The following is a 26,892-nucleotide window of genomic DNA, read 5'->3' as shown; positions in this document are numbered from 1 at the left end:
TAACCACAAAATCATCAAAAAAAGACACAGAATGACCAAAAAAAGACACAAAATGACTTAAGAAAACACAAAATGACCAAAAAAACCCCAGGCGACCCCCAGAAATCATCTCGCGACCCCAATTGGGGTCCTGACCCCAAGGTTGAAAACAGCTGTGTTAATCAGTGGAGACATCTCTTATTGAATGTTACAAAACCTGCAAAATGACTCGCTTCACTATCAGCCTGTGCCTCTAAAATAGATATAAATAAAAGCACTGCGGTTGTATTGATTTCTAATTTCTGGGTAACCTCATGCGGGCCGGACCAGGACAGCCAACGGGCCGGATGTGGCCCGCGGGCCGCGCAATGCCCAGGTCTGCTCTACAAACTACAACTTTTATTTATGAAAGTTCATGGTGATGTACAGTGGGCTATTAGAGCCTTTGTGCTAAAAAAACTGCCTGCTGGAAACAATGCTCATAAGAGCAATGAAGGACACACACAGCAGTAAAGTTACAGGCTGTAAATCCAAAACAATGAGCTGAAAGACAGAGGGGATCCAGGTCACAGACACTGTAGTCTGTTCGAGTCATCGTTAATATAAAAACAAGTCTGACTTTCCACCTTTTATTATATAACATAATAAGTATATTTTGTCCAATGCAGCCTTCAGTCAGACAGGAGCTGAACCACTCATCTCTGTCTGTGTGCTCGAGGCTTTTGCTGTATTTACAGTAGATGTGACTCACTGTCTGGAGGAGTGAGCTGTTTATGTAAACAGGAAGGTGCACCTGAAAAAAAGGCCAGCCAGCCCATATGTCAGTGAACAAAACAGATGTTTTAGAGGGCGATAGAGGGAGGGAAAAGTTAGACACATAGGTGGTGGTGCAGAGTGGGACTATTGTGGGCCAAACTGATTATAAAAACTAGGGAGAATCACACCACAGCAATGAAAAAGTGTAACCGGAGACGGAAGTTGGAGTCGGATGCTGCCCACACAGGTCTACTGAGGGTGCAACACTAATGGATGCTAATGCTTTTAGCACACAGAAACAAAAAATACTAGTCATTCCTGAGGCTTTTTATCCCACAAGCACGTGGCCACAACACACTCTGGCTGCAGGAAACAACATATAGCTGTGTGTTCATGCCAACTGACAACAATCAGGCCCTGTGATCCATCACTGCTGCACCAAAGAGGCCGCGGGAATAGATTCAGACAAACGGATTTATGTGCCTCTCTGCAGGCGTGTGTGCACGAGGGGCACAGTCCATACGTTTCAGCTTCTCAGGACATAAAGCTCTCTGTGGTGACCTCACAACAGTCAGTGACCTCTCTGTCCACCAATCAGAGCTGAATAAAAGGCGGCATTAAACAGTGAGATTAAATATAGCAGCAGAAACACACATCTGCTATCTGCTTCTTTATAAACACTTCGCCATGTTGCATAATGTAGCATTAAAGCCACACACTATGTGATGTGGCCTCACAAATACTTTTTCCTTTCCTGTCTCCAGCTGTTCTCCTCTGCAACTTCTAGATTCAGCCTGCTTTCACGTAAGTCTAAGTTGATAAAAAAAAAGAACAGTCCGTACTTGTTTGAAAGTTGATGTTTATTGAAATACATAAGAAATTTAAATAAAGTTAATAAAGTTAGCTAAAAACCATTTGATGTAAAAAAATATATATATATTTTATAAAAAAGATAGAATTTTGGTCGCTTTGCTTTGAGCAGTAAGGCAGGTTACTGTCACTTTAAGAGATAGAGCTTTTTTGTGCCATGAAACTTCTACAAAAGACTTAAAACTATGACTGAATTTTGGAGTTAGACCATTAAACTGTTCTTCTCCATTTCTGTGTTCAAGATTTTTGGGGCGTGTCTAAAATCATGGCTCGATGACACAGTTGAGCTTCTTTATCATAACTGTGGTGTGGAAAATTCACGGCACATAGATTTCTTACCATAGTACAGTTTACTGACTAGAAGAACTTTGTACGATTTGACAAAACTGTCAGTCACATTAGCCGGTCACATTAGCAGGTCACATTAGCAGGCCGCAGTAGCCGGTCACATTAGCAGGCCGCAATAGCCGGTCACATTAGCAGGCCACAGTAGCTGGTCACATTAGCCGGTCACATTAGCAGGCCGCAGTAGCCGGTCACATTAGCAGGCCACAGTAGTCGGTCACATTAGCTGGTCACATTAGCAGGCCGCAGTAGTCGGTCACATTAGCCGGTCACATTAACAGGCCGCAGTAGCCGGTCACATTAGCAGGCCGCAGTAGTCTGTCACATTAGCCGGTCGCATTAGCAGGCCGCAGTAGCCGGTCACATTAGCAGGCCGCAGTAGTCGGTCACATTAGCCGGTCGCATTAGCAGGTCGCAGTAGCCGGTCACATTAGCTAGTCGCAGTAGCCGGTCACATTAGCCGGTCGCATTAGCAGGTCACATTAGCAGGTCACATTAGCAGGCCGCAGTAGCCGGTCACATTAGCCGGCTGGTTTAGCCGGCTGCGTTAGCCAGTCACATTAGCTGTGACAAAACTGTGGATTAAAGAACTGTTTCATCCTCTTTTACATTGAAGTCCTTTCCTTTCCCTCCTCATGTATTTCCTCCATACAGGAGTAAATTTGGGCATTTGGGCTTCAACCCAACACATCCACATCTTTCAGCCTTGCATTCGCTCTCTGGTCTCCATCTCTTTGCCCCTCTATCTATTGCAACTATAACTCTCACCTCATGATGTAGTTGTGTTCATCGATGGTCGCCCCGTATCCGGCCCCGCGGAGGTTTCCAGAGTTCCCGACCACGGCGCAGCGCAGGCAGCGCCCTGGATCCCACGAGCCGTACGGCGACCTTCCGGGAATCACCTGCGACAGACATGATTGAATCAAGCTGACTGAATTCAAGCTCCGAAGAAAATGAATTGGTACACTAGTGCTAGAACACCAAGAGACATAACATAACCTGCAGCTCAGACCTGATTGTAAAAATACATCCTGCTCTCAATAATGGGGTGAATTCTTCATTAGACCCACCATGAAAAATGCATGAGGCCCTTCTGCCCTCAAGGAGCGAGACAGAGATATTGAAACATACAGTCTTGTGAAAGCACTGCGAGTCAGAATGCAGAAAAAAAAAATTGCATTAAAAAGGAATGACCTACGTCACTGACTAAACTCTAATAAAGACAATCTGTTCCCCTTAGCTTTGCCCAGGAGTGTGAAGTAATGACTTGGCTGATTTTAAAGCACCAGGGTAATGGAAAAATGAATTAATAATATAAAATACCTGGAACAACCTCAGCAACACCTGCTGGATGCTGTGGGGTTTAAACTGGGGCTGTAACATCTAGAGAGAGAGAGAAAGAGAGAGGAAGTGTGGTTAGGGTGTGCAGTTTATCCTCTGCAGACGGATTGGACGTGACAGCAGCTTTTATATTTAGTTACTTTCTGTCGCCCATGTACGTGGATATGCATGCACTTGCCAGCATTCATGTGCAAATAAGCAGGTGCTTGTGCCTGTGTGTGTGTCTGTGTGAGTGTGTTGAGGTAGGCCATGTGTCAGACTGACAGGATGCAGTCAGACTGGCTGAGCTTTGGTCAGAGGAGCAGAGGCATTGCTGTAAACATGTCAAGAACAAGCTGAATAAAATAAACTGATGGCAGTGGAGGAAGGGATGAAAAGTGTCTGAAAGAAACTGTGTGGCAGAGTCAAAACATGTTGTAAACTTCTCATTCCCACCACGACAACTTGTGTCAGTTTGTCTGCACATTAACCATTTATTACCATAAGACACAGCCAGCTAAACTTTCTTTGCATTTCTTCGAACCTGGTCTCACAGAAATCCGTGAAATAGCCACGGATTTCGCTTAACTCAAAATCCGTGGAATAGCCACGGAATCGCTCAAATTTCCGTGAAACTGACACGGATTTCGCTACAATGCAAGTTAAAGACAGTCATATCCCGTGGCTATTGGTTTGTTCCAAGTCACGTGACTTTCAAGGTTCCGGCGGTCAGAACAAAAAACATGGCGGACAGTTCTCTCATTTTCAGTGAAAAAATTTATATTTTGACTTTGTTTCTGCATAAAAATGGATTTTGATCACATTTCTAGCGAGAAATATATGTTTTTTTTTCCTAAATATTCACTCAGTGAATGTACATAATCACTTTGTGGTGAAGATCTCGCCAGAAAAATATGACTGTCATTAACTTGCATTGTAGCGAAATCCGTGTCAGTTTCACGGAAATTTGAGCGATTCTGTGGCTATTCCACGGATTTTGAGTTAAACGAAATCCGTGGCTATTTCACGGATTTCTGTGAGACCATGTTGGTTTCTTCCCATCACGTTTTATTTTACACTGTCCGTCACCAACAACAGAGAGACGTCCACAGTATCTAGAGTTCTGCTCGGAGGGATAAACAAAAGTGACAGCAGAGATGACAACACGCCTCTCCTGTCTGACTGTGTCAAAAAAAAACAACCAGAATAAATAGAGGGGGGGTAAAAAAGTTATGTGTTGAATGTAAAGCGGGAAGGAGGACAGAGGATGTAAATGGAGTGTAAATGGGGGGATGATACTGTTGATTTTGATTACTGGTGATTTTGTCCTGTTAGTGTCCGACTGTTAATGGACATCAACACCGCAAATGTGACACTTTTAGTGCCAGAAAAAGGATTTGCTCATCGGCTGCCTTGATAATGGCTTTAATTCATTAAATACCATAAAAGTGTTTCAGCTTGAAGAGAATCCATTACAATGTTAATAAGCCAGGGCACTTAATTAAAGTGGATATCAAAGTAAATAGATAAAAAAAGGCAGTAAATAAACCCCAGTTCAAATTGTGACTAGGATACCAGAAGAAACTAAAACCTTTTTAAGTGCTAGACTAGAATTTGTCAGAACAAAGTCTTGACTTGGACAGGAGGTGGGTTGCATATTTGTTTACATGTTCTCCCCGTGTCAGTTTGAGTTCTCTTTTGGTTCTCCAGCTTTCACCCACACACACATGCACACACTTTAGGTCAAATGTTTATTCTCAATTGGATTGAATGTGAGCATGAATGGGTGTCTGTGTATATAGCAGTGTCTTCATTCAATTGTAAAGCAGATTTTAGGCACACTTTGGAAATTTTGCAAAAACAAAAAGGGAATTAAGGCCATCGGATGCTTTGGAGCAAATAAACAGTCAGTATGTTTAGGACACATAAGTTATTGCCTTAATCCGACTATAACTGCACAACTGAAGTACATGTAAACGTGTTAGTCCGACTGATGTCAGAGTTCTCCAACTCTGATTAATACACCCAGATAATGTGATTGGAATTGGCCGGCATGTATGACAAGAAAATGCATGTGCACATGCACCACATGCTCTAAACCCCGTACTGGCGTATGACCCCGGAACAAAAACATCTAAGAAAGCCGGTCACATTAGCTGGTCGCAGTAGACGGTCACATTAGCTGGTTGCAGTAGCCAGTCACATCAGCAGGCCGCAGTAGCCGGTCACATTAGCCGGTCACATTAGCAGGCCGCAGTAGTCGGTCACATTAGCAGGCCGCAGTAGTCGGTCACATTAGCAGGCCGCAGTAGTCGGTCACATTAGCAGGCCGCAGTAGTCGGTCACATTAGCTGGTTGCAGTAGCCGGTCACATTAGCTAGTCACAGTAGTCGGTCACATTAGCCGGTCGCATTAGCAGGTCACATTAGCAGGCCGCAGTAGCCGGTCACATTAGCCGGCTGCGTTAGCCAGTCACATTAGCCGGTCGCATTAGCCGATCAGTAGCAACGGCACAAAGTGTCGAACTTTAGTTTATCTCATTTTAAGAGTTAAATCTAGAAATAAGCATGTTGTACGCTTAAAATAAGAAATTAATGATCTTAATTTAAGAAATCCTGCCAAGTGAAATTATCTGTCCATGCAGCAAGATAAATTCCATCAGATTTAGTGTTTTATCTTGTTTTTAAACACCTTTTTGCACTGTATTAAGTTACATAAAATGGAAATACTCAAGTAAAGTGTAAGTACCTCAATATTGCACTTAAGTAGAGTACTTAAGTAAATGTACTTAGTTACATTCCACCTCTGGGAGTTAGTAATGGTCAGTGTTGCAGCAGCATTGGAAACCTGACTCTACTTATGTTTAGATGTAAAGCACCACATGAAATGAGCTACTAACTCACTTATGAACTCACTCATTGACATTTATCAGGCTGGCACCATCTGCTATGGATTCAGGCCCCCATTACTTCCAGTGGAAGTGCATTAGGAAGGATCTTTTAATGGCCAGCATGAACAAGACAAAGTATTATAGCAGCAAAACCTATTTCAGGTTTTATATTGGTACCTGTTGTTTTGTAAGAGATGAAAAATTGTTCTCCTTTAACATCGATGCTTTCTAAGGTAGACTCTAGTCCAGACCCGTGAGGTTAGCCAGAAATTAGAAATCAATATAACCGCAGTGCTTTTATTTTGAAAAAAATAGCAAACATTATCATTAGCACTAGAGCTAACAAGCACTTTTACTATAGTTAAGACAACAAATATAGCCACTAATATATATGACAGTGTGTCCTGTCAGTCAGCCACTATAGAAGCCTTTTTCATACTTTATATCAACTTTATATGAATTACTACGCACTCGTTATTATATACCGTTCGTTTTTTCATTTAACCGTTCTACCGGTTATTTCCTGTCACTACCTTTCAAAATGAAAGCACCCGTTTTACACTGGACGACACCTTTTCAAAGTAAAAGCACCACAACATTGTAAAACACCTTGAAAATGTACAAACATGAAAAAACAAGCTATAATACAAAAACATAAATAGGAACCTTGCTAAAGGTCATTTACAGTTGTGTTTAAAATGACTAGTGATATAGTGATTGGAGTATTTACTACTTTTTACTGCTATACTTGATTTACTCCACATTAACAGTCTCATCATAACATGTGTTCCTATCAGTAGCAGCTCAAAACCAGATAATTTACTGTATTTTATAAAGCGATTACATTAATATGGAGCAGAATTTAGTTCAGAGTTTTGGTCCGGCCCCTGCAACCTTCGTAACATTGGTCATGTGGCCCCTTGGGAAAATTAATTGCCCACCCCTGCTCTAGTCACTGCATATTGACACTGTAGTACTTGTGTTCTAAAAAAGCAACGATTATTGTGAAGTCACATGTTCACAGTTGCAAGTAAAATTCTGCTTTGTCTGTTCATTTAAATGTGTATTTGATTTTTTTTGGATCCTGGTTCTGAACTGCCTCGTTGTGGGACTAAAAACATTCCTTTTTAGCAAAACCTTGGTTCCTCCCATCTAGATGGTTTTTAGATTATGTATGTATGTTTTCTGTTTTTAGCTGTTTTTTTCCTTTTTTATCCTTTTTATAATTAGAATGTTATGCTTTTAACCTGTAGCACTTTGAGATTTCCTGTAATGTAAAGTGCATTACAAATAAAATGTATTATTATTTATTATTATTATTACTTCAAAAGAGAATGATGACACATAATCGCTGACAAAGAGAAGTTGTCCGATTAAAAAGAAGAACAAATCTTGGCACGTTTGCCAAACGACACAGGCGAGCGTGCATCCATGCGTGTAAAGACAAAGCCAGCACCTGCACGCACATAAAAAATCCCCTAAAACAATAATGCACACAGAAAAGTGCACAAAAGGATTTTGGCTGCCACTACAAGGCTGTTCCTCTTCATAACGCTCTCCTCCTTTCAGTCTTCCTCCCTCTCTCCCACACACCAATCTTCATTTTCCCACTCCTTTGTCACCACTTCCTTTTCACCCACCATCGGCCTTAATTCGCTTCTCCCAACACAGACCTCATTCGCTTACATTTTCATTCATGCATCCAATCCAGCAGTCTCCTTACCCTCATGTCTAATTCCTTCTCTTTAATTTCCCTTGCTCCCTCTTTGTTTCTCCTCTTCTTGTCTTTCTTCATCTCTTTGACTCTCCGGGATGCCTGTGCACCGTGCAGCTCATCAGTGCTGATCAGAGACCACTAAGGCTCCTTTAACACGAGGACGGTCTGAACAGAAGACGCAAAAGTGGCGTCTCGTCTTCACTTTTTATTCCTCGTTTAGACGAGCGTTTTCGGGAGGAAATCTGCTGCATACGGTGACGCAAAAGTGTGTGAAATTGGATTGTATGCAGCCAGGCGGCATCACTTAAAGCCATAAGAGCATCTTTGGGCATGCAGAAGTTTTCACGCCACACATTTTCATCAGCTACTCCTTCCACAAAGTTCTCCACCATCACTAGATCTCCCAGGTCTCCTCCAAAGCCCTCTGGCTGGTTTTTGGCCATTTTGCATCTTTTTGTGGTCAATTTGTGTCTTTCTTTGGTTATCTTGCATCCTTTTCGGTCATTTAGTGTCTTTTTTGCTCATTTTGTGTCTCTTTTTTTGCTTATTTTGCGTCTTTTTGTGGTCAATTTTTGTCTTTGGCCATTCTGTGTATTTTTTTTTGTCATTTTGTGTCTTTTTCCGTTATTTTGTGTCTTTTTTTGGCTATTTTGCATCTTTTGTTGTCCATTTGTGTCTTTTTTGTCCATTTGTGTCTTTTTGGTCAATTTGTGTCTTTTTGTGGTCAATTTGGGTCTTTTTTTGTCAATTTGTGTCTTTTTTTGTCCATTACTCCTCCTTCCACAAAGTTCTCCTCCATCACTAGATCTCCCAGGTCTCGTTCACAGCCGTCTGGCTCCTCCCACCAATCGCTGCATCCAGAATGTGATGGAGGTAATTCCAGATCCTTCTCTGTTCACTAATACTATCTGTACATATCCTGGACATTTGGTGGAAAGACTCCTGTAAGTTTATTAGAGCTGCCAGAGCAGCTTGAAGGTCCCACCATGGAAATAATCCCACGTTTCTTTATTTCCTGTCCTGGAGCATGTATGTGACGTAAACACATACGTGACGTGAGCAGATCAGATCAGAGTTTTGTGTCTTGTCAGTGTAGACGACACGCTACGGAGGAGAGGATTACACTTTTACACTTTGGAGGGTGGTTTCAGATTTTTGCGTTTTTAAGCCCCAAAAACGCCGTCACCGTCTAAACGAAAGGCACTTCCGATAAAATATTTTGTCGTTTTCACCCGCGAGCGTCCTGGTGTAAACGGGGCCTAAATCTTTATTTTACTCCCCCTTACTCTCTCTGACTTTGCTTCTCATGCCGTTACCTCTCTGCATTTTTCACTCTCCCTCTCTGTTCTTCCACCCTCCTTGATCCCTTCATCCTTTGCCTTCTCCTGCCTCTGACTCCCTGCATGGTGCCAGAGCCAGCTTGGCTCGCTGTGCTGCTGTTGTTCAGGGGCTTCTAATTTTTTGGCAGATGTTATTTTGGCAGTCTAAACCAAATGCCGTCTTGCTTCCTTCCTCTCAGCTGTCCTCTGACTCCTAAAGTAAAAGCTTCCTGGCATGTACTTTCAAGTAAATACCTCTTTCTTTTTCACTTGCTATAAACTAATATTTCAAATTGGCAGAACATTGATACTTCTGGGAGCCATTGCACCAGCTGTTCCTCAGTTCAACCTTACTCTCATTATAACATAAGTATACTAATTGGAGATTAATGCATCATATGGTTGCACATCTCTCTGTGATAAACGATTCGATTTGCATATAGATACACAGGTTACGATACGATTCAAAAACTATATACTTTTATTACAAACCGATACGAATCGATACAGTGTAAGAATGATACGATTTGATTTATTTCTACAGTTAATATTTGTTGTGGATATTTTATAGTGTGTCACTCACAAGTTTTATATTTTATTTATCTTCAGATTCGCCATACACAAATACACAAAATTACCAAAAAAGACACAAAATGACAAAAAAAAACCCATAAAATGACCAAAAAAGGAAACAAAATGACCAAAAAAAAGACACAAATTGACCACAAAACTATCAAAAAAGACACAAATTGAACACAAAACTATCAAAAAAGACAAAATGACCAAAAAAAGACACAAATTGACCACAAAACTATCAAAAAAGACAAAACGACCAAAAAAAGACACAAAATGACAGAAAAAGACACAAAATGACCAAAAAAATACACAAAATGACAGAAAAAGACACAAAATGACAGAAAAAGACACAAAATTACCAAAAAAGACACTAAATTACCAAAAAAGACACTAAATGACTAAAAAAATACACAAAATGACCAAAAAAGACACTAAATGACTAAAAAAAGACACAAAATGACCCAAAAAAAAAGACACAAAAAATACACAAAATTACCAAAAAAGACACTAAATGAGCTCACTCACAAGTTTTATATTTTACTTATCTTCAGATTCGCCATGGGTTTAAAAAAATGTTTTATTGTGGGTCTGAAGAACAAAAAGACCACAAACATATTTCTACATATATAATAATGTGAAGAAAAATCATTCGAGAAGCTATTTTTCCTTTCATGATCTGTTATTTCCCCCATTCAGATTTATTATGGATACTATTAAAGAGAAAAACAACAGTAGAGAGTCTGTCTGTCTGTCAGCAAGAAATACTTTACATTGTTTCCCATTCAGTCCCACGTGAGGCTGATGGTTCAGTGGAGGTGTGATATGAGTCACATCATTTACATTTTCCCTTTAATCACCTAACCAAATAAAACCATCATGTTCTGGGATATTAAATAATGAATTTATCACCAGGATAGTCTACATACAGACGCAAATAATAGGCTAATAAAAAAATAATCCGTGATCCGCTGCCGCTGTCATTAGAAACGGACGTCACTTCACATGAGGCTTCAGAGGAAATATAGGAAGTCTCATGTCTCTTAAAACGTTTTGCTAGTAGAAACAGCGACGCCGGCGGCACAGTTTGCATTTAAATAAGTATTTTCAGTTTACACTGAATGTTGTCACATAACTTACAAAACGTGTGTGCAAAGTCAAGCAAAAACATAAACATAAACATAAACAAATGGCAAAATATTTAGCTATTATGATACATTGCCGGTTAAGTTAATTAATGCCGTCTCAGTCGCTAAAGTTATTGTTAATTAATTTCTATGCGTCAGATGATGATGTACTATGTGCAAAGTATATATAGCTATGCCATTCAGAAAGTTAGACATTTGTTTATTGTGTTTACAGGGACCGAAAGTCCGCTATTATCCGTTATTGCACTGTTAAAATAAAAAATAAAACATCACAGAACATATTTCCATGGTGAATTATGCGCCGCTGCTTTTATGAAACTAAGTAGCAGCCAAATTCAGCCAGGATCAGGATACATTTACTCAAGTACTGTACAATTTTGAGGTAATTGTACTTTACTTGAGTATTTCCATTTTATGTAACTTTATACTTACACTTGAGCTGATAGCTTTAGTTGCTTTTAACATAAAAAGTTAGTTAGTTAGTTAGATTTAACATAAAAACATGATCAATTTCAAGTTATTAGACTTTTTTTATTTTTTTATTAAACCTCCTAACAGTATATTAAGTAGTTAAAATTAATCCTACCTTGCATACATAAATGCATCAATAATAATAATCCTATTATATATTTGGAATATATAAAGCAATCTGAGTGGGTCCTTTTAACATAATTAGTACTTTTCACTTTGGATACTTTAAGTACATTTTGATGCTGATACTTTGTGCTTTTACTTCAGTAAGTTTTGAATGCAGGACTTTTACTTGTAGTGGAGTAATTTCACAGTGTGGTAATGGTACTTTTACTGAAGTAAGAGATCTGAATACCTTTTCTACCTCTGCTGTTATTAGATGAGGCAAGATTGGACATTTGGAAAGTGTCGTATATCTCTTGGATCCCTGAAAACAGTTTGAAGTTCTCTAACAGCTCATTATGCGAGAGTAACTGCTTGATTTTACTGATTAACATATTCCTGTTAAGCATTTAGTTTAGGCTCAGTAAGTTTTAATAGTGGAATCCCATTAAACTTAACACTAATTGAAACAAGCTAATAGTGGCTATTTGTACGATAGTTCCTTCACTTTTAAAACTCGGGCAAAAAGAAGTCTATTGTCCAGACAGGATCCACATTTTGGTTAATTTTTGGACAAATAATGAAGCAGACAACAACTTAAACATCTCTCTGACCAAAATGACCAATGAAAATTACATAAAATTAAGCAAAAACGGACAGAATATGACCAAAAATAGACACAAAACAGCCCTAAAAAGAAACAAAATGACCAAAAAACGACACAAAATGACAAAAAAAAACCATAAAATGACCAAAAAAAGACACAAATTGACCACAAAACTATCAAAAAAGACAAAATGACCAAAAAAGACACAATATGAAAAAAAAGACACAAAATGACCAGAAAATACACAAAATGACCAAAAAATACACAAAATTACCAAAAAAAGACACAAAATTACCAAAAAAAAAGACACAAAATTACCAAAAAAGACACAAAATTACCAAAAAAAAGACACAAAATTACCAAAAAAGACCCTAAATGACTAAAAAAAACAACCCACAATGACCCAAAAAGTCACTAAATGACCAAAAAGACTAAAACACATTAACACATGAACACTTTAACACAGTGGAGACGACACAGTTGACTTCCAAATGATTTGGCGACCCCCAGAAATCATCTCGCGAAGGTTGAGAATAGCTGCCTTAATCAATGCCCAATACCTATTTGGTCTGGTAATTAAAAATAAATAATGATAATACAATAATCCAACTAATGCTGAGCTTACACCAAAAGATTTCCCCAGTCCCAGACTAGAAACTGAAAGTCTTTAGTAAATCTAGGAGTTTTACTGGAGTCACGGCGCTCCGTCATCTCCATGGTTACGTTCAAGGTAGTAATCTGCGCTGTTTCATATCAGTCTGTTCCTAGTCTTGGTTTGGATCATATCAACGTGTTTGATATTATCTCAAGTCGCAGTGACGTCACACAATCACCAACCAATAGATGAGCAGGGAAAGGTCCCTGGTTCCAGTAAGACCAGTAAAACCACTTCCACAGGAAAAAGGAACATCACAATAATGATAGTAAGCTCAATCCTCAATAAAAATATAGTGATGTCATATATTTAGATGGTTCTTGGTAAAGAGAACAGTAAGGAGACCCAGTTAAAATGTATAAATAAATGTATACATAAATAAATAATGGATGGTTAATGATTAATGTATGATTAACTAAAAGAAAGTTGATAGAGCTGGTAAATATAATTATTCAATTAAACAAATTATAATTAAATAGGACATAAATGTATATCATGAATGCATTTCTAAATTTTCCTTTCCTTTATTCTTCCTTCTATCTATCTATCTATCTATCTATCTATCTATCTATCTATCTTCCTTATATCTATCTATCTATCTATCTATCTATCTATCTATCTATCTATCTATCTATCTATCTATCTATCTTCCTTATATCTATCTATCTATATCTATATTTTACTGTAAAATAGTCAACTTTTCATTTCATGTCAGAAAAACAGAAACCCTTTTTCAGCTTTCTGAGGGGCATTTTGTGGCGTCTTCTTTTATTTTTGTTGTTGTTTTTTTTTGTTTTCCAACACAAACCACTGCACACACTAGAGCAGCTGGAGCCAAAAGCTGCTTCTCCTCCATTTTGTAAGATTTTACTAAGAGCATGATGGGAAAAATTGCATGGTAGGAAAAAAAATGCAACAAGAATCTAGTTGTAGTCTTGTAAATAGTGACCCTGAAAGATTGACAGTCTGTCTAGAGTCTCAGTGTGAGACTAAAAACTCTTCCAAAGTCTTCTGATGTATAGGGAGCATAAAGGAAATAGCTCCTACAGAAGAATATTACACACAACTCGGTTATAGAGAGCCGTCTTCGGAAGGCAGCTTCCATTCAAGCATTTATTTTCACCTCTCAATATCATAAAAAGCTGCAAATTTATTCATCAAAAATCACCTAGAGTTTTTTTCAATTCAATCAAAGTAGCGGGTAAGACTCACTGGTTCACTAAATCAACGAAAATTGGCAGTTTTGAGTGTTTATAGTCTTAAATGTGAAAATGTTTCACCAAACAAAAACATCACTTAAGTCCTGAATAACAAATCATTCTCCAAAATGTTGCTTTTTCATTTAATGCTTGATTCTTTCCACCCCTGAGGCAGGAGTGCACAAAAACACATTAGTTTTGATTGAAGAGCATATACTCCAATCATGCTAACAAATGTTTCTTTTCATTCCTTAACTTGGGTGATTGGACTCAGGATTAGAAGTCAAGTGATGCAAAAAAAAAAGAGAGACAGACAAAGCAGAGAGGCTATTTTACGTTTTTTTGTGTTTGGCTACATGAAATTTCCATATTGAACCACTTTGGACGAAATAATTTCCCCTTAGAAGAGAGAAAAGCAAGAAATTGACTGGGGAGCACTTATGATGATGTCTTCCTCCTGAACTCTTTGCCAGGAAACAATGTCTTATTATGTCCTCCTATTCCCAACAGTCAGAGCTCCAGCTCCCCTTCACTTGTACAATATGCTGTTCAAAAAATACACGAGTCTAATAGTAAAATAAAGGCCTGATTCTTAAATAAAAATAAGTTACAGCATGCTTATTCCTTTTAGGAATGTGTACGTAGGGGGAGAGCTGGAAATATGCTTGCAATATGTTTCTTATTGGTTGGAAAGTTGGAAGTAAACATAAAAAAACCCAAGCAACATGAAGGCGAACGCACCATGAAACTATTACTACTTAATTCTACTATCTATACTACTTATTCCTCTGGGGTCTGAGCCTATTTGCCCTTTATATACCACATACAAAATCCTTTTTTTCAGCACAACTTCACCATGATCTGACTTTTTATTTTCACTTTAACCTACTTTATTAACATATTGAGCCCCAAAATACAGAAACATCATGAAATCTGAAATAAAATTATACGATTTATTACAATAAAAACCACAAATATGCTCAATGAACTGTTTTGGACCTATAAATGTAAACATAGGTTGCAAATATGAACATATAAAGATGAAATTCAAATATAATACAACTATATACAAGAAATTCCCATAAAAACATGTATATTGATTAGGGCCGGGACTCGATTAAATATGCAAGATTACTGTGAAAATTAACCTCATGCCTCTTCGGGGGCTAAAACATAAAACATTGAACTCCTTGATGTTATCTTTACAGTTTAATCTCACTAGAGGTAGTTTAGAGTTAGTCTTTTTGTCCTTTCAAAACAAAAGCGTTGGTTATCAAAACAGGCTTTTGCATAGTACCGTATATATATATATATATATCTTTTATTTTGCCCATGTATGCATGTTTTTATACATACTGGAGTATGTGTAAAAACATAGCGATTAAAACGAATAATTGATTGTTAATGTTATAGATAATGGAGTTGGCTGGTTCCTTCCAAACGTCCATCCCTAGTTTCCATTTCTGGCAAAGTTGTCTATTTATCCAAAACCTTTCCAAGACAGCCCCTGTGTTCCTGCAATCCAAAATGATTGCAATCGCTTCTTTAGAATTTTATTAATATATTGAAGTCACAATTACACAATTTTGCCTTGAACTATGTCGAACTCTGTGGAGCTGTCTGCTCCACTGTAGTCAAATGAATGGCCGTCTGCTCTCTCCCCACTGTGTGGATGAGAAGCTGGAACAATGACAGGCTGGCAATAACTGGCCAGCTCATGAAAACCACAGTGCAAGTGCAGCATTTTTTCAGGCAGCGTTGGTGGAAACCAACTGCCAAAGTGTGGTGAACAAAGTGTGTGTGTGCCTGTTAGTGATATGATTTGCCTTGATGTGTTCTTGGGTGCATCTAGTAAATACAGGACAATACTTATTGTAAGTGTCACCAATCACATGAATTTTGTTTCACTTTACACAAATAAAAGAGATTTCTACCATAAATTGATGCATAAAAGACACAAAGTGGTGAATAAAATAACCCCACCACTAGGGATGGGTACTGAATTCGGTACTTTTATAGGTACCGACCGAATTCCGTCGGTACTACCGAGTACCGATTCATGTCAAATCAAACGGTACCATGTTTCGGTACCTTAACGGCGTTAACTTTAAACTGATCATTGATTTCAACCTGTTTTCATTTAACGTCTTTGATTAACAAGCGTGCTGACGATCGCACTATTTTTTATTTTTTTTATTTACCTACTCGTCTGGTCCTGTCTGCTCACCGCGGCCACCAGCTGCTGCCCTCTTCCACCCCGGCATAGAGACCAAAAGCCCGGCTCTAGGCCTGCTAGCCGCCAGCTGCTATCTCTCCAATGTCTCTACCCGGGCTTGGCCTTCGTCTGCCTCCAGATTGGACCTTCCTTACTCCGTTTCCTCTCTCCATTCTTCTGTAGACCAGTCATTAGCAGCTAGCAGCTAGCTGTTGCATCTCCGGTCCTCCGCTAATACTCCGCTCTTCAACTCAGGAATATTACCTGCCACTTTACTCCAAACTGCCTTGCTGAAATTAAATCCCTCGGACTCCTGCGTCATCCTCGATATGTGCACAGAGCAGCCCGACTCAACTTTGTTTATTCCAACCATGCCACGCCCACAATACTGTCTGACCGGTGCTGCGCAGCACAGCTACGACGTCATCACAACAAATCACACGTGCACTTGCCACCTTTTTTTTTTTTTTTTCTCTTCCGTGCACTTGCCACCTGAGAGCGCTCCTCTGCATTCTTTGATAACACTGCAACCTTCATGTTACAATAAAACAATAAAGCACTGCTCATCCTGGATTTTATATTGTTTTGATAAATTTTTTAAAGTTTATATTTTGAGAAATAAATATGTTGAATTGAAAAAATTTGATTTTATTATTAAACAAATTAACAGTTATTATCACATAAACAAACGCAAAAGTACCGAAAATTGGTACTGTTGAGTACCGGTACCGATTCCCAGGTACCGGGTATCGATACCATATCGGTTCAAATGTGAAAGGTACCCATCCCTACCCACCACACTCTCACTGTTGCAAAAAATCCAAGAGGAAACACAGGAGGTTTGTTTTTCCAACCAAAGTGGTACTAGAGAGTTGTGTACAATACACTAGCATCAAGGCTGCATGTAAGTGCCAGATGACCGCATGCAATTGGACATGATGTTCCTGATAGGAAAACACAAGGTCAAACACAGAAACACTGCTCTAATAGGCCTGCAGAGATCGGTATGTTTAGTCTGCCTGGAGTCTTTCTTCTGTTTGTTCTCTGGTTCCTTAAATCATTCTCTTCCACATGCTTCTTTTTTCTTGCTCTGTCCTCCTTTCTCCCTTTATATCTACTTTATTTGCAAATCTGTTTCATTCCTTAGTCCCATTTCCCTCTTTTCCCCCATGTTGACATCTTTCTATGCTTTGTTCTGTATGTGATCCCTCCCTCTCGCCATCTTTTCTTCCCTTCATTTATTCCTCCTTTCTCTCCCCCAGTTCATCACCTCCCTGTTGCAGTGTGACCTAATGACTTGGCAGCTGTTGGCCTGTGTTTGCAGTTTTCTGCCATTTTAGAGTTCAACGGGGGCTACAGCTCTGAAATAGGACTCTGGACTGGCCACTGAAGGAAACTGAGCCAAATGAGTACACACACACACACACACACACACACACACACAAACACAAACACAAACACACACACACTGAGAAAGGCTGTTAATGCACGTTTTCTTGAAGTAAGTGCTTCCCATCCCTCTCTGAAGACTCAGTAGTGGTTTAAGCCCAGTGACCAACCATGTCATGTTCCACCATGACATGTGACTGGCAGAGATACATGAGGAGCTTGTAGTACTTGTAAGATGGGATTGGTTGGCTCAATGACAGGGGAGGATGAGGAAGATGCAGAGAGATTATTATTACTCCCTCTATGTCGGTTTATTTGTAAATGTATATCTCACGTAGCCTGGCTAACACCAGACTAATCTCAAATGAGATGTGGTCTGGAAACCAGCCGTTCATTTCTCCGTAGAGGAGGCGTGGTTTACGATCCTCCGGAGCCGTTTATTGGGCGATAAGAATGCCTGATCACATAGACAGATTAAACACGGGAGACGCAACTGTGGCCGCCGTCGCTAACTGTACGCAACGTCAGGAGCTGATCATAAACAAAGCAGCATGGCTAATTATGCACAGCGTCTCCACTGATCATAAACATAGTGATTGTGAATTAACCGGCATCACTAACTGAGCACAGAGTGTCTGGTGCTTGTTGTAAACAAACACAGATCACTAAGTGAACACCTCCTGCAGCAGCAGCACATACACACTACAGAGCTAACTATTAGCCTATTAGCAATTTTCAGACTAAGGGGTTAACATCCCCTCTGGCTCCAGCTGCAGCTGGGAGAGACTGCTGCAGGAGGACTTTGCCACTTCGACTCGTTCTTAACGAGCCGCGGGGCCGGCTAAATATCGCAACAAAGTTGCTAAGTTGGCAACACTGCTTCGTCGGCGTGTTGTTGTGGCGTTGAGTACTATATCACATCCTGCTTAGTCTTCTATCCGATCAGTAACCAGGCTTTTTTCAGGGGAGAAAAATGGCCCTGCTCTTCCACAGGGACGAAAAAAGTCCCGTCAAAAGACGGCTCATATTCAAATTAGAGGCATTTAGGCGAGTGAGACCCGCCTCATTCCAGGTATTGGGCTGAAGGGGAAACACCCTTTATGGTGACAGCCATATCCAGTGGTAGTTTCAAATAAGACACAGCAGCATACAGCAATATACATTGAACAGCCCTTCATCCAAACGGTCAGTGCCACTGAGATGAAATGGCTGAAAGCTAAACAAACATCTCTACAAACATAAAAGTATGCCATCAGAAACGACAAAACCTACTCTTATAATATGCGCATCTGGTGGCACTTGTTGCATTTACTTGTTTTTAAAGAAATGGAATAATGTTTTTTAACGGTAAATTAATAACCTCCCGATACAAGACACATTTAAAATTCACAGTACTTGTCACCTCAATTAACCCATTGAGGCCTGAAACGCCTGTAAAACCTCTGGGCGATTTTAAAATCAGCCCCTAAAACCTGAAGTTTTTCTGGAAATTCAACAGAAGTGTCAACTCTTCTACTAAATAACAGATTTTTCAGCCTCTGTAGCAGATAGAAATGACATTCAAAAAGTATTTGAGAGCTTATACAAATACTACAAAATGACGTATCCGCTTTCCAGGCTTCAATGGGTTAATAATAATTGTAAACATGTAAAGTTAAATGATATTGTTACTTACCACCCACCAGTAGTAGACATCAGAGGGCAGCTGGATGTTGTCTCTGGTCCAAACCGGGGAGATATCCGGGTCGTAGTTCTCATCGAACCAATCAGAAACCCCGGGGTCTCCGACGCAGCGTGGGCAGGAGCAGGTCTTCTGCTGTGACGCGTCAGACGGCGACAGCCTGTGTGCGCCGGCGTAGCTCGGGACGAGCTTCACCCGCCTCGACTCCTCCCACCCAGGCGGCTCCAGGTAGTTGAAGCCGACGCCCCCACGGAGCGACACGGAGAAGAAGAGCGAGGTGAGGAAGACCAGGACCAGCGAGCCGAGGAGGACCCAGACCCTGCGGGAACATCTCACCCTGCCTGCTTTCTCCGCCCCGCCTCCTCCGCCCGCACTACCTCCGCCTCCCGCCGCCGCCGCCGTCCCTCCGCCCAGCCAGGGTCTGAGCTCGGACAGTCTGGGAGCTCCCCTGAATGGACCTCCGCCCCAGGACCCCCAGCCCCACCGCCTGTCCCGGTGCAGGGTGGAGGACGGGATGCGGCCCCCCCACGGCCATGCCCCCACCCCGAGGCCTGCCACCGTCCCCAGCCCACCACCACCTCCACCCAACGACCACCAAGGCCTGGTCAGCGTGATTGGCACGACCCCCTGACTAACACTTTGGACCACAGGATCACTCACTGTATCAGCCTAGTAAAACACACACACACACACACACACACACACACACACACACACACACTGACGGAGGACAATGTGTCAGAGTCAATTTGTCTCACAGTCAAGCTGTGCGCTCAGCGATTCTCCTACGCTTTCCCTCGTCTCCCGCTGGATTCTCTCCCTCTCTCTCCGTCTCACACACACACACACAAACACTCAACACACACACACACACACACACACACACACACACACACAGGAGTAGCGGCTGAATTACATACAGCTGTAGCCTGACTGCTGCCGTTGCTTTCAATGAGCGCTGATCTCTCCTTCAGCTTCGATCACAGTCTCTGCTTTTTCCAACCTTTCTATCCTTTTCAATCTCTCTCTCTTTACTTTCTAACTTCTCTGGCTTCTACTGTCTTTACCTCTCTCTGTTCCCTCCCTCTTTTTTGGGGGGGATTAAGTGCATTGTCCATCTTCAGTGAAATCCAGTGCATGGTGTTGAGGGATGCAGCAGGTCCCTTTCGTTTCCTCTGCCATCTGTGTGAATGTTGAGCTGGGCTCCAACGCTCTGCTTTCTCTCCTTTTCTCTTTCTCTCTCGTTGCACTGAAGCGACGTAGCCAAAGAAACCTGGCAGACTAGTTGAGAGCAGCGGAGAGAGGGAGGGAAGATGGGAGGAGGTGGAGAGGGAGGAGGAGCGGTAGAAGGGAGGAGGTCTGGCCTGAAGGGTGTTCCATCACGTCTCTAGCCATCCTAGACCAGAAAAATACCTCTTTTCTCCCTCTCTTTTCTCCTTCGCTGCTTGGTTCCTCAGTTATGTGCCGTTTTTTTCTCTCTTCTGTATTTTTTTATCTTCTCTATTTGGTTTTCTCTCAAGGTTCAACCTCTCCGTCTCAAGGTCTCTCTTCTACTCTTTCACCCCTTTCACTCCATTGTGTGTCTCTGCCTGTTTCACTGAGCCTCTGAGAGCTACTTGGTGAATAACAGTCGTGTTGAGTTTAAAGCTCCTCTCTGATGCCAGTCTCTGCACGCTTTTCTCAAACAAAGTTTATAAAAGTTGGGATAAAAACTTTCAATTCTTGGCGATGAATGATAAAAACTTAATGGAAAAAATGAGAGCAGCAGCAGATTTCATGAGTAAACCATCTGCCAACATCACCTTGGAGATGTCAGTTTGTTAGCCAAGCCTGGCTGATATAGTATTAAGAAATAAAAAAAAGTCCAACAACCAATCAAGAAGTCCTTTCACTGATCCACTTTGTGGTCATAGAAATCAAAAACCAAATCAAAAACAACAAAAAAGGAGAAAATAACTTTGGAAGTAATCAAAGCATCACAAGCCGATTGTCCGATTTTCTTCCGACGGAAAAAAAGATTTTTATGACGATGGTTCGCCGGGGGATGTAGCTGCGCCAAGGAAAGGAGAAAGTGGTGGATGGAGTGATGTGCAGAGGCTGCGGTGGAAAAAAAGACAAAACCAATCAGCCCCAAATCTCATCTTCTCTCCAGCTGGCTTTGCGAGGACGATGGGAGGGAGGGTGGGGGCGAGCGTCTGTCCTGCATCCCAGTGTGTTTGTGCGAGCGCGTCTTTGTGCCAGTGATTTAATGTGTGTATGGTGTTAAGCTGGGGTTGCACACCGTCTGCCAGCTGCACTAATTTAATTGTGTTCTACAGCTGTGCCGGTGTGTGTGTGTTTGTGCACGCCATATTGGCTGGCGGCGTAAGTTTCATGAGGCTGGTGAGCTTGAGGTGACTGCTGCTTAGCTCTAATCTGCTAAACTGTAATCCGAGGGTAAGACCCCTGCAGTGCCCACTTTATGCCAGCTGTCTGCTCTGCCCATGTTCATCTGATGCCAAATAAACACCTGCTTAACTCACCTGCACACACAAACTGCTGTCTTTCTGTTTCAACTGCTTTTGATGTGTGTGTTTCTGTGTCACCTGGACGCCTAAGGCACAAAACACTGCTTCCAGTTCAGTTAAGAAGCTTTTTATGTCATGATCAAATGTATCTGAGTGTGTGTGTGTGTGTGTGTGTATGTCTGTGTTTGTGTGTTGTTCCAGGATCCCCGGTCTGAAGTCTGGCTTCCTGTAGACACAGAGAGAGATAAAAGACAGAATGTCATTAACTGCCGTTCACCTCATTGACCATATTGACATTTTTAATCCTTCTCTCCTTTCCGGCTTTGATCCTCTGCCTCACTTTTTCATTCAGATTTCCTCTTCTCTCCCCTCAGTCTCACCCAGCTCACTTTAAACTGCTTTCTTTCTGTTTTTATTTGTCTCCAGCAGCTCTCTCTATGATGGTATTTTAATTGCATCTGTTCTTTTCACTAGGGGTGTGACGAGATCTCATGCCACGAGATCTCGCAAGATTAAACTTGACGATATTTCTCGTTGCGTTAAAAATCAGTCGAGTGAGATTTGTGAGCAATCTAAACTTCTATTTGTGACCTGTGGGGGCAGTAAAAGGAAAAGAAGAAGAGGAGGAGAAAGAGGAGAAAGAGGAGAAGGAGGAGAAGGAGGAGCCGGTGGCTCGTTAAGAAGAGTAAGAACGAATCGAAGCGGCACAGTCCTCCTGCAGCAGTCTCTCCCAGCTGCAGAGCCGGAGGGGATGTTAACCCCATAGAGCCCAGTCTGCAAATTGCTAACAGGCTAACAGTTAGCGTGCTGCTTCTGCAGGAGGTGTTCACTTAGCGATCTCTGTTTACAACAAGCAACGGACACTGTGCACAGTTGCTGGTTAATTCAAGATCACTATGTTTATGATAATTAGCCATAATGCTTTGTTTTGATCAGCTGCTGATGTTGTGCACAGTTAGCGACGGGGGCCACAGTTGTGTCTCCCGTGTTTAATCTGTTGCTTATGTGATCACGGTGGAAACTGTCGCTAAGCAATTACGTGACGATCGAAAACCATTCGTCACCTCTGGAGTCTCATTTATCCCTCTGGGGGATTTTAGTTTTTTAATTTATCTTATTTTAACTTTTTATACATTTTAGTTTTAGTTTCAATCTGTGAAAGAAGAAGTTTATTAAAAGCTCATGCTTACATCATGCATGTAAAGAGTTATAATAAAACATTTCAAAATGCATGTGCAACTCGGTTAAATTGAAGTAGTTTTGTAATACACATAGTAATTGTATTTATGTTTATAATATTTATATTTATATAGTAATTTACAATATACATGTATAGGTATTTACAATGTAATATAAATTGTTTATAGTATATATATATATATATATATATATATATATATAATTGTTTATAATATTTGTATGTGACTATATTGATTATTCATATATATATATATGTATATAGATATAGAGACCTGTTAAGGGGTAGGACTCGATACGTTTTTTTACTTCTTCCTACTCCCTTTCGAGCTTGCAGAAAGTTTTTTTTTGCTTTTTTGTTTTGTTTTTTATTTATTCATCTATTAATATTTAAACTTGTTTTTTTGTTGTTTTTTTACTTGCTTGCATGTTCGAAATAAAGACAATCAATCAATCAATCAATCAAAAAGTCTGTTGGTCCAGTCATATATTTTGTCATTGTAGTTTAAAATCTCATCTCGTCTCGTTAATGTGAAGCCAACATTGTGTCTCGTCTCGTCACAGCCCACTTTTCACACATTCCTCATTCTTCTTTACTCTGATTTTCAGTTCGTCTTTGACTGTGTCCATCTCAAGGGCAAACGTGGGACCAACTTTTTGTTTGTGTGTCTGTCGGCACTGGAGAAATTTCAACATGTCACTATGCTGAATTGGAAATGTTGAAGTGGACTGACAGGATACAGATTGAAGGAGTCGGGGCAGAATACTAAGCAGAGAAACAGACCTCCACTACAAACTAGATGTGGGAGCTGCTGTGTTTGTTGCTGCTGTACCAGATGATCCTGTATCTGTGGGAGATGTTTACTAAGCCTGCTACAAACTGCCGTCAGGTTGCAAAACTGTATGCGTCACTGCAATATTTCAACGTAGCGAAGTATTCATTGAGCTTGATTGAAGTTCACCTCGTGTCTGACTTATTAAGAACTGTTTATTAACCCTCTATGGCAGTAGTTCTCAACCTTTTTGAGTCGCGACCCCCAATTTAACATGCATGTTGTCCGCGACCCCCACTCACACACACGCACAGTTCAGATCACCCAAAAAAGAAACAAAATGACCAAAAAGAGTAAACAAATGACCAAAAAAGACACAAAATGACCAGAAGACACAAAATGACCAAAAAAAGACACAAAATGACCAAAAAAGACACAAAATGACCAAAAAAAGACACAAATTGACCAAAAAGGAAACAAATTGAGCAAAAAAGACACAAAAGGACCAAAAAAAGACACAAATTGACCAAAAAGGAAACAAAATGACCAAAAAAGACACACATTGACCACAAAATGACCAAAAAAAGACGAAAACACATGAACACTTGAACACTGTGGAGACAGAGCTGACTTCCAAAATGATTTGCCGACCCCCAGAAATCATCTCGCGACCCCAATTGGGGTCCCGACCTCAAGGTTGAGAACAGCTGCTCTATGGTACGGTGTTGCCCTCAGGCAACATACCCATTTTTGGCCTGTCAGATTTCTACAATGGGTTTTTTTGAGTGATGCAATACTTTAAAAAAGAGGGAAGAGTTTAGGGAACCAATAGCAATGCTTTAATTTGTCACATGACCTCCAAAACGTAATTTCCTGGCACTTTTCAATCTGGAAAAAAATCTATTCCTACTGATAGGTGAGTAAACGTTAATACACTTAGACTGTTCAAGACATTCATTTCAATGGGTCGTTGGTTCAATGGTTCAATGTTTCCTACAGGCAACATTCAGACAAGAAACCGGTTAAAAAAGTGCAATTTATAATGTTTTTAAATTTAAAATATTACGTATTGTACCCCGTTGAAGCTACTGATACTTTTACATATGTTCATTAAATAAATTATGTTAAAATTAATTAAAAAAATTTCTCTTGTGCACCACTATGGTACAATGTTGGGCAATAAACCCCAAAAACTTAAAAAAAAATAAAAATAAAAAAAAAGAATTATAAAATTTCTTCATTCTATTCTATTCTATTCTCCTATTTTAAGACAAAAAAAACACTCCAAACTTTTTTTTTCCTAACTGGCATCATAATGCCTACCATAGAGGGTTAAGACCTGGTGCTGGCCTGTTTTGATGTTGAGTGTTTTTTGCCGCTGAACATGGAAAATTGGTCGAGGAAAAAACATTTACAAGTGTGTTTTCATCCCAGAGGAAGAACGCTGTATGTGAGAATATGTTTGCCAAATGTCATCAGCTCAACAAAAAGGTCAGTGAATGAATAAGATGTGCAAAATCAATGTGGAGATTTTTGGTAAAACTTTTGAACTCCTTTAACTGGATTGTTGCTGTGAGCAGATCCAATCATTTCCCGGCCTACTTAATAATATACCTTTGCATGCAGTGGTGGAAAGTAACTAAGTACATTTACTCAAGTACTCTACTTAAGTACAATTTTGAGTTACTTGTATTTTACTTGGGTATTTCCATTTTACGGAACTTTCTTGTTCTACTTGTGGAAAAAAAAAGAAAAAACACAAACCATGGGGGCGACATAGCATTATACATATCTGGAGTTCATCAACTACACAAACTAGCAGTACACTACATTTTGAGGCAGATATTGAACTTTTTACTCCACTACATTTAGCTGCCAGCTTTAGTCACTTTTCAGGTTGAGATTTAACATGAAAAAATGATCAATTTAAAGTTTTTTTTAAATTGAATCTTACAACAGGAAGTAATTAAATGAGCCCTATCTTTACAAAATCAAAACACTGCAAAACAAATAACAAAACAATATATTTAGAATATATAAAACAATCTGAGTGGGTCCATTCTGCATGACGAGTACTTTTACTTTTGATACTTTAAGTACATTTTGATACTGATACTTTTGTATTTTTACTTAAGTCTTGAATGCAGGACTTTTACTTGTAGTGGAGTCATTTCACAGTGTGGTATTAAAACTTTTACTTAAGTAAAGGATCTTAATACTTTTTCCACCACTGCTTGCCATAATTGAAAAATCTACTTAATCTCCCACTATATGAATATATATATACTTCCTACGGGCACTGCACTAGTAACCCAAAATGACAAAAAAAACCTTTTTGAAAAAATGATGTGACGTATACTTTGAGGTACTGTCCCATCTGCTAGCATTGGCCAATACTGAAGCCAGCCACCAGGGGGCGATCAAGATATTTTGGCTTCACTTTTGGGGAGCTATCAGGCTCTTTATATACAGTGCGGCCATCTTTATTAGAGGAGCGATTAGTGAATGGAAAAAAAAAATTATGAGCAACTAGTTAGTTGAGCGTCATGTTTAGATTATCCATCCATTGTCTTTAACCACTTATGCAAAACTCAGGCAGCTATCACAGGTCAGACACGTAAAACAGGCAACTATTCACGCTCTCATTCACACAAACGGACAATTTAGACCAGACCTGGGCATTGGGCGGCCCGCGGACCACATCCGGCCCGTTGGCTGTCCTTGTCCGGCCCGCGTGAGGTTACCAAGAAATTAGAAATCAATATAACCGCAGTGCTTTTATTTTGAAAAAAATAGCAAACATTAGCATTAGCACTAGAGCTAACAAGCACTTTTACTATAGTTAAGACAACAAATATAGCCACTAATATATATGACAGAATAAAATAAACTCTAACAAACCTTGTGTCCTGTCAGTCAGCCACTATAGAAGCCTTTTGATACTTTATATCAACTTTATATGAATTACGACGCACTCGTTATTATTTACCGTTCGTTTTTTCATTTAACCGTTCTACTGGTTATTTCCTGTCACTCTCTTTCAAAATGAAAGCACCCGTTTCACAATGGACGACACCTTTTCAAAATAAAAGCATCACAACATTGTAAAACACCTTGAAAATGTACAAACATGAAAAAACAAGCTATAATACAAAAACATAAATAGGAACCTTGCTAAA

At 40.1% G+C, this 26,892-nt stretch overlaps 1 protein-coding gene and 1 long non-coding RNA gene across 2 annotated transcripts in view; both read right to left on the bottom strand.

Moving 5' to 3' along the window:
• st3gal2 (ST3 beta-galactoside alpha-2,3-sialyltransferase 2) overlaps window positions 1-19,710 on the bottom strand; it is a gene marked incomplete at its 5' end in the record, with an annotated part of 27,156 nt that extends 7,446 nt beyond the window's left edge. The window contains 3 exons of the mRNA XM_059334808.1: window positions 2,719-2,852; window positions 3,274-3,333; window positions 19,231-19,710. Coding sequence (XP_059190791.1) covers window positions 2,719-2,852; window positions 3,274-3,333; window positions 19,231-19,710 — 674 coding nt within the window. The remainder of the gene's footprint in view (window positions 1-2,718; window positions 2,853-3,273; window positions 3,334-19,230) is intronic.
• A 600-nt stretch (window positions 19,711-20,310) lies between these two features.
• LOC131972780 (uncharacterized) overlaps window positions 20,311-26,892 on the bottom strand; it is a 74,113-nt gene continuing 67,531 nt past the window's right edge. Inside the window, exon 2 of the long non-coding RNA XR_009394498.1 lies at window positions 20,311-21,969. This is a non-coding gene — a long non-coding RNA (uncharacterized LOC131972780). The remainder of the gene's footprint in view (window positions 21,970-26,892) is intronic.

The sequence above is a fragment of the Centropristis striata genome, chromosome 6, assembly GCF_030273125.1.
Source record: "Centropristis striata isolate RG_2023a ecotype Rhode Island chromosome 6, C.striata_1.0, whole genome shotgun sequence".
Lineage (NCBI taxonomy): Eukaryota > Metazoa > Chordata > Actinopteri > Perciformes > Serranidae > Centropristis > Centropristis striata.
This window is presented reverse-complemented; position numbering and strand designations above follow the sequence as displayed.